The following is a 13,678-nucleotide window of genomic DNA, read 5'->3' as shown; positions in this document are numbered from 1 at the left end:
CCCTCAAGGTATTTTTGATGCTGTTTAAAAAAAAAAAAAATCTTTACATTTTTATTTCTAGCAGATTAGGTTTAGAGATATTTTCAGTTTTTGTCGTCGGATTTATAAAAGCGATGTGAGGATTCATTCAAGGTCACAGCTGTTTGCAAAGCTGTTGTTCACCAACATTTTCAATGATAACAAACCTTTTTATTTTTGCAATGCCGACAAGAAAAGCTGTTTTCAACTGTTAAAAAATGGTGAACATCTGGCACACATCATGGCGACAGTTTGCGACCTTGAACGAAGCTTGATGAAAGATCAACATTTGGGTTTGTGCTCAAACACTCACTAACCTTTGCCGATGGATAAAGACACCGTTGATAGGCTCCGGCACGTTTGCGACCCTAGTGAGGATAAAGCCGTATGGAGAATAGCTGGAATATACATGAAAAAAAAGGATTACCGTATTTTCGGCCCTATTAGGCGCACCGGGGTATAAGGCGCACCTTCAATGATCGCCCCATTTTAAAACTTTGTCCATATATACTATATATACTATAAGGCGCATAAAATAGAAGCTTTACTGCAACAAACTGAGGTTGACTAGGGTTGCGGTATGCACCCACTAGCCAATAACCAACGAGCCCTCTGTAAACAATCGCGTTTCTCAAACGATCTCCTATAAAATGATTGGAACTGACTAAAGTTCAATCTAACGCATTGGTACTACTTACCTATGTTTCCCTTCCATATCGATCCGTAGATTTACTCGAAACATTAACAGAGCAGCCTATTTTGACATGAAATAGCCTCGCGCGTATAGCGGCTATCGTTATAGCATTAGCCATCCGCAATTTCCTATGAGCCTCAGCTCGCAATCTCCCATGAGGCTCAGCAAAGTGTAAACAATCGCGTTTCTCAAACGAGCTCCTATAAAATGATCAGAACTGACTAAAGTTCGATCTAACGCATTGGTACTACTTACCTATGTTTCCCTTCCATATCGATCCGTAGATTTACTCGAAACATGAACAGAGCAGCCTATTTTGACATGAAATAGCCTCGCGCGTATAGCAGCTATCGTTATAGCATTAGCCATCCGCAAAAACCCATGACCCTCAGCTCGCAATCTCCCATGAGCCTCAGCAAAGTGTAAACAATCGCGTTTCTCAAACGAGCTCCTATAAAATGATCAGAACTGACTAAAGTTCGATCTAACGCATTGGTACTACTTACCTATGTTTCCCTTCCATATCGATCCGTAGATTTACTCGAAACATGAACAGAGCAGCCTATTTTGACATGAAATAGCCTCGCGCGTATAGCAGCTATCGTTATAGCATTAGCCATCCGCAAAAACCCATGACCCTCAGCTCGCAATCTCCCATGAGCCTCAGCAAAGTGTAAACAATCGCGTTTCTCAAACGAGCTCCTATAAAATGATCAGAACTGACTAAAGTTCGATCTAACGCATTGGTACTACTTACCTATGTTTCCCTTCCATATCGATCCGTAGATTTACTCGAAACATTAACGGAGCAGCCTATTTTGAAATGAAATAGCCTCGCGGGTACAACAGCTATTCGGTGCCGCCCCCTGACTACAGTTACCGTAATTTTGGGAAGCGATGCGACCTTGTAATTTACTAGTCGTACTAAAACGTACTAAAACATTTTGGCAGAGCACTGTGTACAACCAGTATGGATAGACAAATTCATCACTTGATCCATATATAAGGTGCACCGGACTATAAGGCGCACTGTTGACTTTTGATAAAAATTTAGGTTTTTAGGTGCGCCTTATAGGGCGGAAAATACGGTAAGTCATTTGAAATGAGATATTTATTTTTCAAAGTCACACAGAGCCCAGTTGTGCGGATTAGTATGACCTGGATAACTGAGAATCTGTACAGGCTCAGAGCTACTGTATGCGAACGAGGGTACTCCATCCATTGTCGTCACTTTCAGACAAAAATGGCAAATGACGTTTGGTTGACGAAGAGGCCGCGTGATCGGACCTGTCGGCTCGGTCGTCTTAGCTGATAAAGCGGCACTCAATATTTACAGCAGCGCTCTCGCTAGTGATGAATATTCACAAGGCCTGTATGGCCTGGCGGCAAGACAACGGGATACTACATCATGTGCAGTTCTCGTGGATCACACAGCAAGGGGTCTTAGTTTTTCCCTAAAATTATTCCATGTGAGGTGTTGCAAGATGAATTGTAAGCAGGCTTTAGTTATTCATGGATTGTGTGGGTAGACTTTTCATAATAATATTTTTAAATTTTTGTTAGAAGTGACAGAAGCTTCATTTAAGCTTCCAGATTTTTCTGGGTTTATTCATACCGTTTTTTTCCATGTATAATGCGCAAAATTTAACTAATTTATTGTCCTAAAATCTGGGGTGCGCATTATACATGGGTACAAGAAAAAAAACAGTGAAACTGACCGTCAGAATAACATCCGGTTGTTCCCAAAGATGATCTTTTTTCTGAAAGAATTTTACGTTCACGGACTTAAGTAGGAGTCAAAATTTGGGTGCGTATTATACATGGGTACAGGCTTTTTTCCAGCATCAACATGCCATTTTTAGGGTGCGTATTATACATGGGGGCGCATTATACATGGAAAAAAACGGTATTTAAAAATTGAAATCTTACGCCGGGCTTATTTGGGTTCTTTTAAGCTTTTGATTTTACAGGCATTTATATTTATTTAGTCATGTGGTAGTTCAGAACATGTGAACATTTGAACTGATTCAAGGAAATCAACATATCAGGAAGATTCTTGGTCTTCATCAACTACAAGTTAATAAATTCCTTGCAAAACTGCAGAGAAAATGTAATATTATAATAATATTACATCATACTATATTTTTATTTATTTATTTATTTGTCTATCCATCCATCCGTCCATTTCCATGTATTTATTTTCAAGATTCAAGAGTCAAGAGTTTTTATTCGCCATGTTTGAGCATGCCAAACAAGGAATTTGACTTCGGTAAAACACACCCTCTGTTCAACATTTAGGGGACTAACAACACTCAGGACATGTGAAAAATGGAAAAAACAGTGTAGACAAATTCAAAAAGGTGTGAAGAGCAGGATGTTATTGCACAGTAATGACTCTGAGACTATATGAGTGGTGTGAGTTCATCAGAGCAACAGCCTGGGGGAAGAAGCTGTCTCTGTGTCTGCTGGTTTTGGCGTACAGAGCTCTATAACGCCGTCCGGAGGGGAGTAGTTCAAACAGCCTGCAACCTGGGTGAGAAGGGTCTGTAGAGATGTTCCTTGCACGTTTCCTGGTCCTGGACAGGTACAAGTCTTGGATAGATGCGAGGTTGATTCCAATGATCTTTTCTGCAGTGCTGATTGTCCGTTGCAGTCTGTGCTTGTCTTGTTTGGAGGCCGATCCAAACCAGACAGTGATGGAGGTGCAGAGGACAGACTGGAGGATGGCAGTGTAGAAGGTCTTCAGAAGCTCACGCGGCAGGTTGAACTTCTTGAGCTGTCTCAGGAAGTACAGCCTCTGCTGGGCCTTCTCCCGGACAGAGTCTATGTGGCCGGCCCATTTCAGGTCCCGAGAGATTGTGGTTCCCAGGAACTTGAAGGTGTTTGTGGAGAGAATAGTATGACTGCGGATAGTGAGGGGTAAAAGTGGTGAAGGATCTCGCCTGAAATCCACTGTCATCTCCACGGTCTTGAGCGGGTTCAGCTCCAGATGGTTTTGGCTACACCAGTGGACCAGCCGCTCCACCTCCTGTCTGTACGCAGTCTCATCACCGTCCTGGATCAGTCCGATGAGAGTGGTGTCGTCTGCATACTTCAGGAGCTTCACAGGAGAGTCACCTGAGGAGAAATCATTGGTGTAGAGAGAGAAGAGCAGTGGGGAGAGGACGCACCCCTGAGGGGCTCCAGTATTGGTGATCTGGGTGTCAGATGTGATTCAAGGATTCAAGGATTCAAGAGTTTTTATTCGCCATGTTTGAGCGTGTCAAACAAGGAATTTGACTTCGGTAGAAACACACCCTCTGTTCAACATTTAGGTGACTAACAACATTCAGGACATGTGAATAATGGCAAAAACAGTGTAGACAAATTCAAAAAGGTGTGAGGAGCAGGATGTTATTGCACAGCAATGTCTCTGAGACTCTATGAGTGGTGTGAGTTCATCAGAGCAACAGCCTGGGGGAAGAAGCTGTCTCTGTGTCTGCTGGTTTTGGCGTACCGAGCTCTATAACGCCGTCCGGAGGGGAGTAGTTCAAACAGACTGCAACCCGGGTGAGAAGGGTCTGTAGAGATGTTCCTTGCCCGATTCCTGGTCCTGGACAGGTACAAGTCTTGGATAGATGGGAGGTTGATTCCAATGATCTTTTCTGCCGTTCTGATTGTCCGTTGTAGTCTGTGCTTGTCTTGTTTGGAGGCCGATCCAAACCAGACAGTGATGGAGGTGCAGAGGACAGACTGGATGATGGCAGTGTAGAAGGTCTTCAGAAGCTCTCGCGGCAGGTTGAACTTCTTGAGCTGTCTCAGGAAGTACAGCCTCTGCTGGGCCTTCTTCCGGACAGAGTCTATGTGATGGCCTCCAGCCTCACACGCTGTCTCCTGTTGGTCAGGAAGCTGGTGATCCACTGACAGGTGGAGGCAGGCACCGCAAGCTGGATGAGCTTCTGCTGGAGGATGTCAGGAGCGATGGTGTTGAACGCCGAGCTGAAGTGCACGAACAGGATCCTGGCGTACGTTCCTGGGGTGTCCAGGTGGTGCAGGATGTAGTGCAGTCCCATGTTGACCGCATCATCCACTGACCTGTTTGCCCGGTAGGCAAACTGGAGGGGGTCAAGCAGGGGGCCCGTGACCTCCTTCAGCTGGTTCAGCACTATTTTACACAGAGAATCATAATAACAAAAAAATAGCCATGTACATGTTAAAGTTAATTGCCTTAAATTTAAGAAAAACTTCAGTAACTCTTTCACAATATAGAATAATTTCATTCTCTTCTTTTTAGGAAAGTTTGAATTTTCTGAATAATTATACAAGAAAAAAAAATCTTCATTTTGAGGTGTGTGTTGGTTTTTTGGTGCCCTCCCAAGTTATTGACTTGCAGGTGAAGCCAAATGACAAGTCTGGAGACAGATGGCACCAATTTAAAAACATATCCTGCTGATGATGTGGACCTTTCTTGCTGATCTTTTCACTGGCACCCAACCAAAGCACGATGCGTGGCGCGGCGTTTGCTGATGCATTGTTATCAGATTGATTTTGTTTGAACGCAATATAAATTTAGCAACAGAGCCGCTTTTGGTCGGAGGGGGTGAAAAGCTTATTTTGTTCACCTCTTCCGCCTCTCGTGTCAGGGCCAGGATTCATTGTATTCGATTTGTTTTGACTTTACCACTCCCCCGATGCCAATAGCATATCTGATTAACCAGTCAGCCGTGTTGGGCTTCATCTGGCACGGCATTCATCATCTTTGGAGCTATTCATGTGCTGAAGAAAAGCAATGATTGCAAATTGCAGAAGAAGCTCCGCGGAAAGGCTTTGAAGACTTTGTTTTCCATGCCTAGTGCCTCTTCCAGAGCCGTACGCAAGCCCTTCGAAATCACAGAGAAAATCCCTCCCCGTTCCAAAGCAATCTGAAGGTCTAAAATCTTTCAGAATCCAAATTGGAAACTAGACAACTACTCAGGCAAATTGGCGCTGTGTCAGACTGCGTGCTCTCGCAGGGTGGCTGCATTTTCTTCTCTTATTAACATTTGGCTTTTCATCAGCGACAGTGCCAGGTACGAGACTAATAGCAACTCACAACTCTGTGTAGGGACAACTTTCATATTGTGAATAAAAAGGAGTAGAAGAAGAAGACAACCAACCAATCAGTTCAGGTAAACATATTATTTATAGACTGGGCTCAATCTTCCCAATAAATGGGTGAGAAATTCACACAAGCTCAGGTCTCAATTCCCTGACGTCTACTATGATGCTCCAGAAGCTGATTTGAACGTCTCAATGCACTGAGCATCAATGGCCCTTCTGTCTTATGACACTGGCTCGCTCACTTTTATTTGCGTTCTCTCCTGCAACACACACAAGGCCATCCATTCAAAGGCAGGCCTTATCCCTCAAGAGCATTCCCCGGAGGTCCCTGGCTCGCCCACTACTGCCTGCCCGGGATTGAAGTCAGAGACTTCAGGCAATGCCTACTTTTAACTTGATGATGAAAGCTTCACAGAAGCATCCTTAGAGGGCTGGTGGTCGGATGAAGGAGGCTAGCATTCCATTCTTGAATCTCCCCAAACTTTTAAAAGAAAATTAGAACAAGGTATTCTTGGTGGATCAGGGACCTAGATGGGCTGCTTTGCTAAGATTCTTTCCTCATGATAAATACTCAACAAATGTTCATGTATTTTTTAAAAATGTATAATTACCTATCCAATAATGGTCACTTTTTTTGACAAGCACCCAAATAACTGCTTGTGTTGCCTACCTTTCCTTCATTATAGAGACATTTGGAAGTTTTTCAAATTTCAAATGACTTTTGTTCCTTTTTAGAGAAAATGTACATTAACTAAGAGCGAACCGCCTTTGTTTAAAAACGTCTCATAGTGAAGTAGTATCAGTATAAAACGGTTCTGTTGTAGTGACTTGTTGAATGTATCGAAAGTGACAGTGTAATTTATGTCACACGGGACCGTGTCGTGAGGAGGAGGAGGAGAAGGAGGAGGAGGAAAGCTGCTGATGGCACTATCAGCCACAGAGAGACGTGCACACACTTTCACTTTGGGCAGGCAGCCTTCAGAAAAGCGCAGCGTGGTTTTTCATAGCACTCATCGATGAAAAGAAATAACGTAAAAAAAAAAAAAGTCACGATGTAGACAGACCACGTCCTGCCCTCCCCACCGGACAGACTGTGGTAGTATCTCTCTTTCCCTTTCTCTCTCCATCCATCCTTCCATCCATCCAGCCAGCTGCCTGCCTGCATGCGCTTTGCTCCTCAGCGCAGGAGACTGGCTGTTGATCTGCCGGCAGAGGAGGAGAGGTGCAGCCTGCCGTTTCTTCCCGCTAGATGGACTGCCGTCTGGTCTCATTATCCCTCACTTGGATTTGACTCCCATCCACTTTTAGACGGTAAGAGAATTGCTTCTTCTATATCCAAAAAGGTATCGCGCTGAACGCGGGTCAGGCGATGGAAAACTTTAAATATTTGCAACTAAGCTATTGGAGCAAATTTGCTATCGTTTACTTAGATAAGCAAATGTAACGATTTACCTTTCTAAAAATGCCCATAGACATTTACATCAGACTTTAACAGGTTGTGAACCTCAGCTGAATTTTTTCTGTTCAAAAGCAGAGGAGATAATTCCCCCGCCCCCCCCAAAAATCTCAGTCCTTCCTGCGAGGAGTTTGCATGTTCTTCATTGTGCTTCAAATGGGATTTTGGGTTCATCCATCCACAGATGGGCCAGCACAGAACGTCATACCTTACAGTCAAGAGGTTCTGGTTTTCTCTCTTTCTGCGGGTAGTCCGGCTCCATACCTGTGAATGTGATTCTCAGTAATTCTTGTCTTGGAGCTGCCTAATTGCATTTGGCTGACAACCAGTCCGGCATGGACCCTGCTTCTCTTGACATAAATCAGTTAAGAATTGGCTCCAAAATTGTCTGCAAGACAAGTGATAGACAATCCAGGGAAAAGAAAGGAAGCTTTTCTGAAAATTGATAATCCCAGTCTTGTGGGTAAATCAAATTGCAGGTAATTAGATGCTATTCTCCACCCTAGGTAATACAGTAGACAGCCACAAGATGGCGACAAAAGCCTTACTAAATTGCTGAAGAACTATTCAAGATTCAAGATTCAAGAGATTCAAGAGTTTTTTATTCGCCATGTTTGAGCGTGCCAAACAAGGAATTTGACTTCGGTAGAAACACACCCTCTGTTCAACATTTAGGTGACTAACAACATTCAGGACATGTGAATAATGCAAAAACAGTGTAGACAAATTCAAGAAGGTGTGAGGAGCAGGATGTTATTGCACAGTAATGTCTCTGAGACTCTATGAGTGGTGTGAGTTCATCAGAGCAACAGCCTGGGGGAAGAAGCTGTCTCTGTGTCTGCTGGTTTTGGCGTACCGAGCTCTATAACGCCGTCCGGAGGGGAGTAGTTCAAACAGACTGCAACCCGGGTGAGAAGGGTCTGTAGAGATGTTCCTTGCCCGATTCCTGGTCCTGGACAGGTACAAGTCTTGGATAGATGGGAGGTTGATTCCAATGATCTTTTCTGCAGTTCTGATTGTCCGTTGTAGTCTGTGCTTGTCTTGTTTGGAGGCCGATCCAAACCAGACAGTGATGGAGGTGCAGAGGACAGACTGGATGATGGCAGTGTAGAAGGTCTTCAGAAGCTCTCGCGGCAGGTTGAACTTCTTGAGCTGTCTCAGGAAGTACAGCCTCTGCTGGGCCTTCTTCCGGACAGAGTCTATGTGGCCGGTCCATTTCAGGTCCCGAGAGATTGTGGTTCCCAGGAACTTGAAGGTGTCTGTGGAAAGAATAGTATTACTGCGGATAGTGAGGGGTAAAAGTGGTGAAGGGTCTCGCCTGAAATCCACTGTCATCTCCACGGTCTTGAGCGGGTTCAGCTCCAGATGGTTTTGACTGCACCAGTGGACCAGCCGCTCCACCTCCTGTCTGTACGCAGTCTCATCACCGTCCTGGATCAGTCCGATGAGAGTGGTGTCGTCTGCATACTTCAGGAGCAACTATGTTGAAGTGACATTACTGCTCTCAGGTACAATCATAGACATTTTTAGGGGGGTGTCCGTTACTTTGGTCTTTTCAATATTCACAATAAGGTTCACTCTTAATCCCTCAATGACAACAAAATATAATTACTCGACTGTGCAGCAGCTAATATTTGTTGACCCCCTCCCCCCATCCTGAAGATGTCACCTGAATTCAAGGGAGCCTGAAGGAGAGGAGGACTTCTTCCAAGACTCACCATGGCTGCGGGAGTGGCCGCGTGGCTCCCTTTTGCCCGGGCGGCCGCCATCGGATGGATGCCCATTGCCAGTTGCCCAATGCCAGTGGCGCCGCGGGACCACCGCCGCCGGCAGGACGAGCTCATTGTCCTCAATGTCAGTGGCCGTCGATTCCAAACCTGGAGGACCACGCTGGACAGGTATCCAGATACCTTGCTCGGCAGCTCAGAGAAGGACTTCTTCTACAATGAGGAAACCAAAGAGTACTTCTTTGACCGAGACCCTGACGCCTTCCGGAGCATCCTAAATTTCTACCGTACCGGGAAGCTGCACTACCCGCGGCACGAGTGCATCTCGGCTTACGACGAGGAGCTCACCTTCTTCGGCATCATTCCGGAAATCATCGGCGACTGCTGCTACGAAGAGTACAAAGATCGGAAGCGAGAAAACCTGGAGCGCCTTCAAGATGACCAGGAGGATAACAAGGATGTCAAGCTGCCCCATATGAACTTCAGAGAGACCATGTGGCGGGCGTTTGAGAACCCTCATACTTCCACCATGGCTCTGGTCTTCTACTACGTCACCGGCTTCTTCATCGCCATCTCCGTCATCACCAACGTGGTGGAGACGGTGCCGTGCGGCTCCACTGCCACTCAGAAGGACATGCCGTGCGGCGAACGCTACACGGTAGCATTTTTCTGCATGGACACGGCCTGCGTTATGATCTTCACGGTGGAGTACCTGCTGCGCTTGTTCGCCGCCCCGAGCCGCTACCGCTTCATGCGCTCCGTGATGAGCATCATCGACGTGGTAGCCATCCTCCCGTACTACATCGGCTTGGTGATGACTGACAATGAGGACGTCAGCGGCGCCTTTGTCACGCTGCGGGTCTTCCGCGTCTTTCGCATCTTTAAGTTCTCGCGCCACTCGCAGGGCCTGCGCATCCTGGGCTACACGCTCAAGAGCTGCGCCTCGGAGTTGGGCTTCCTGCTCTTTTCGCTTACTATGGCCATCATCATCTTTGCCACCGTCATGTTCTACGCCGAGAAGGGCTCCAGCTCCAGCAAGTTTACCAGCATTCCGGCATCCTTCTGGTACACCATCGTAACCATGACGACGCTGGGGTAAGTCACTCGCATCACATACTCCACATGCTGCATATCACGTATAGCCAAGCTATACGGCCATCATTGGCCACTCTCCAGGCACTTTCACGTCTCTGGAAATATCTGGAGAATTGGATTCTGTCATTCCCACATTGTTGCGTTTTACTGAAGCTCTTAGCAGTCACGTTTCCTCTCTTTTACAATTACATCAATTTGTCCATATCTCTAATTAAGCATCACAGGGTGATTTTCCAATGTAATTGTGCACCTTAAATTGAAAACTTTTGGATTTATACATTACAATCAAACTTTCATTAAGCATCACAAAAACTGTCAATACACAGTCTAACGCACTTCTGAAATAAGAGTGGTTGTTTATCTTTTGTGGTTCATCTCGACCAGTGGCCTCCCCACAAGGAGCATATTTACGGCTGAGGTGTTGAGTATAACAAAACAACTACTGCTTTGTGAGGAATTGATTTAAAGGCATCATAAAGTCCACCCAGCATTGTGTTTGGAGCCCGAAGGCAAAGAGTCCCAGGAGGCTCCTTCTGTCACATTTATTATGATTCAACACGCTTAATATTTCACAAGCTTGCAGAGCTCCGCGGCCGTGACCCACGGGGCAAACCAGAACGTGCTGCTAAAGTATATTGGCAAAGTGAAAAGAATGATATCCCCTACTTTCTTTTAATCAGAGTCAATACAAGATTATCTTAAAAGCACTTTTTGCCATCAACTTTGAAAATGGACCTCATTAGCTTGTGAAGTGGTACAGAATGAATTTTACACTTCCAATTAGTTTTTGGGCTATTGATCTCATGTTTCTAACGGGATTCTTGCTGTGTAGAAAATGGATGGATAGATTGGACTGTTCTATTAGATTGTAGTGTTTTGAGTGATTCAGGTGAACACAAGGCTTGATGATCGGCAAAGTTGCTGCTGTTTACTGGAGTGTGCCAACCCTCCTCGCTCGCCCCTCTTATACTGCATTATTTAACATCTCGAGCTTGACTGTTCCAAAGCTATAAAGCCAAAATAGGTGGAGGTCCAAATCGTCACTGGGCTGCCAGTCCAGATGTCACATTGAGCCTCATTTGGTCTGTAATAAACGGTATGATGTGCCCTTGTAACTTTTTACAGACTTCGAACTCTCCGCATTGTCTGTGCTTGTCTTTTCTGGATCAAATTAAATGTCACTAATGATCAGCAGAACTGAATTGCTCGGCATATGTTGGGGAGAATTACCATAGTGGCGCTTGATTCTGAACAATGATTTTTTTTTTTTCAGGTTGATTTTTTGTTAAAATAGATTTTTAGCACCTTATATGGTTGTATATTTGCATGTGTTTTGACAAAAGGGACATTTTATTTTGTCAAGACAAAAACACCTGTTTTCAGATTTTTTGGGGGAAACACTCAGGGCACCATATGGTGTAGCGAAAGCGCTATATAAGTACCTCCATTTACGATTTACCATTATCTATAATTACGTTTGTGGAAGATGAGGCAAGTTAATGCTGCTTTACGAAATTCAAGGAAAATCTATTAAGTGCAAACCTTTTTGCAGAGCCTAAATGTGGACTTGGTTCTCTTAGTTGAGGGCTGCATGAATTTCTTTGTTCCCATTATTTGTACATTGGCAAAGTCTTTTCCATAGTCTTTGATATCATACATAAAAAAAAAGAGAGACAGAGAGAGGGAGAGAAATACCAAGGTGAAAGCATTATGCACCATTGAGCTCCGCAAGCAATGTTTTTGAGAGCGATGGTCCAAGCAACAATAGCGTCTATCCAAATTTTCAGGAAAATAAATAAATAATTCAAGAAAAAAAAAGAAAAAACAGCCGCATTGCCGTTCAATCATACTGGATGCGTGTTCAAGGCTAAGTCATACAGACAGACAATAACAAGGAACTCTCACAATCTTTTTTTTTTTTTTATTAGCCTAGAGGTAAGACTCTAAATAGACTAATGTAACATTAGTAATGTTGTTTCATCTTTAGTTAAACTTAGTGCCAGTGCAGCCCCCACGTTAACCGATAATAGCAATATCCTCTCAGTATTCTGTTTCTGGCAGCCCACTACTCTCCACCCGCCTTTGATCGTAATTACTAAATTGTCTTTGTCTTTTTTTCTCTGCTAACTTTGTACTGTTGTCTTTTTTTTTTTTTCAAAGCTATCTCCCAACGCCAAGCTGTTCAAAGAAAAACAGCAGTAGGTGTAAGTAAAAATGATTCATGGCTGATGCTTGGAATTAACAGAAAATCCTCCAATCATGCGCATATGCTCATGGGGGATAAGTTCACAAATAAGACCATCTGTCAATAGAATATATATTTCGAATCATTGTGACGACAACACGGAATGTTCTATCAAGCTGCAAAAGTGTAGCTAGCGGACTGGCTGTTAACATGTCGGCTTTTCAGTTCTGAGGTTCTGGGTTGTCCCCATGCTTTTTATTTTGTTACTTTCTCACGCAAACCAAATCCTTGAGTGACAGGTTCACTGTCGACCAAAAAATGTGAACCTCACATGAGCAAGCACTCGGCGACAGAGGCAAGAAAAACTCGGGGGAAAAAAAAAATCAAACACAGCTCAGGCTCTGTTGAGCGACCGCTGGCTTCGGCTGACTTATTCACATTTTACTTTTCTCAGGTCACACTGAAACTTGTTTGAAAATCCATCACATGACCATAGTAAGATGTGATTTGGACATGCCTTGTAAAATATTGTTAATTTTGGATAAAGTTGGAGAGCTCATGACAGGCAGATGGAGAAGAATCTGATAATTCCTCACTAAACCCTTTCTTCCTGTTGATGTATTACAATTCAGAAACACCACATACTTTTCTTTCCATAAGACATTTTTCATTTTGTTTTTGGTTTATCGGCAGTTTGTCTGTACAGTACACTAAAAAAATAATTTGTTGGGTGAACGTAATATAAGTGTAGAAAGAATTTCTTGATCGTTATTTCAACAAGACCCTTTTCTATCTATTTCTAGTTCAGAGATGGAGAATCCAGGTCCAGAAAGCAAAAACTCAGTTTGGCTTTAGCCACAGGTGGTTCTTTTACAAGGTCATTTATTTTTCTCTGATGATCATCGCAGTTTTCCCTCTTCGCCATCACTGCTGTCATAGAAAAAGATGTGCTGACATCTCCCATACTTATTTGCTCGTACTAAATCTGGTCTTGTTTGCTTTTATGGGCCTCCTCACCGTGTCTTGGGTAATGGGCCGGTTCTGGGGGAGGAATGGGCCCACGGAGGGAAGCTCGACGCAAGGTTTGTCCAGGGTGGTAAATCAGATTCGGGTAGCTGATATAAGGTTTTGCACCCTGCGGGTTTCTACCGACCGGATAACCTGCTTGCTGGGATCAGTGGCGTGTCTTCTAAAAGACTAATTTTCTTCCTCACGAGTCCTCTTTCTTCACCAGCTAATATAAGGACCATTTGCTCAATGCGGAGGTCAGTGATCCATTTCAAGTGTAATCTACTAATTTGATACATGATCCGGACAATACCTACGTGACAGTGAGAGTGGATGTTGGACCGAGTCTTCCACACCACATGATTAACCCAATAATGAGAAAATATTAATGAGGTGTGCAGTGAAATCTGACTCGG

General features: G+C 44.2%; 1 protein-coding gene across 2 annotated transcripts in view; it reads left to right on the top strand.

Annotated features, from left to right (window-relative positions):
* The first annotated feature begins 8,933 nt into the window (after window positions 1–8,933).
* The window catches only part of LOC133162479 (potassium voltage-gated channel subfamily D member 3-like), a 33,276-nt gene continuing 28,531 nt past the window's right edge, over window positions 8,934–13,678 (top strand). For both annotated transcript variants that reach the window (XM_061291690.1, XM_061291689.1), the window contains exon 1: window positions 8,934–10,069. In XM_061291690.1, coding sequence (XP_061147674.1) covers window positions 8,967–10,069 — 1,103 coding nt within the window. In that variant the 5' untranslated portion in view covers window positions 8,934–8,966. The remainder of the gene's footprint in view (window positions 10,070–13,678) is intronic.

Source organism: Syngnathus typhle, linkage group LG11, assembly GCF_033458585.1.
Source record: "Syngnathus typhle isolate RoL2023-S1 ecotype Sweden linkage group LG11, RoL_Styp_1.0, whole genome shotgun sequence".
NCBI classification, from domain to species: Eukaryota; Metazoa; Chordata; class Actinopteri; order Syngnathiformes; family Syngnathidae; genus Syngnathus; species Syngnathus typhle.
Note: the sequence above shows the minus strand (reverse complement) of the source record. Positions and strands in the feature narration are given on the sequence as shown.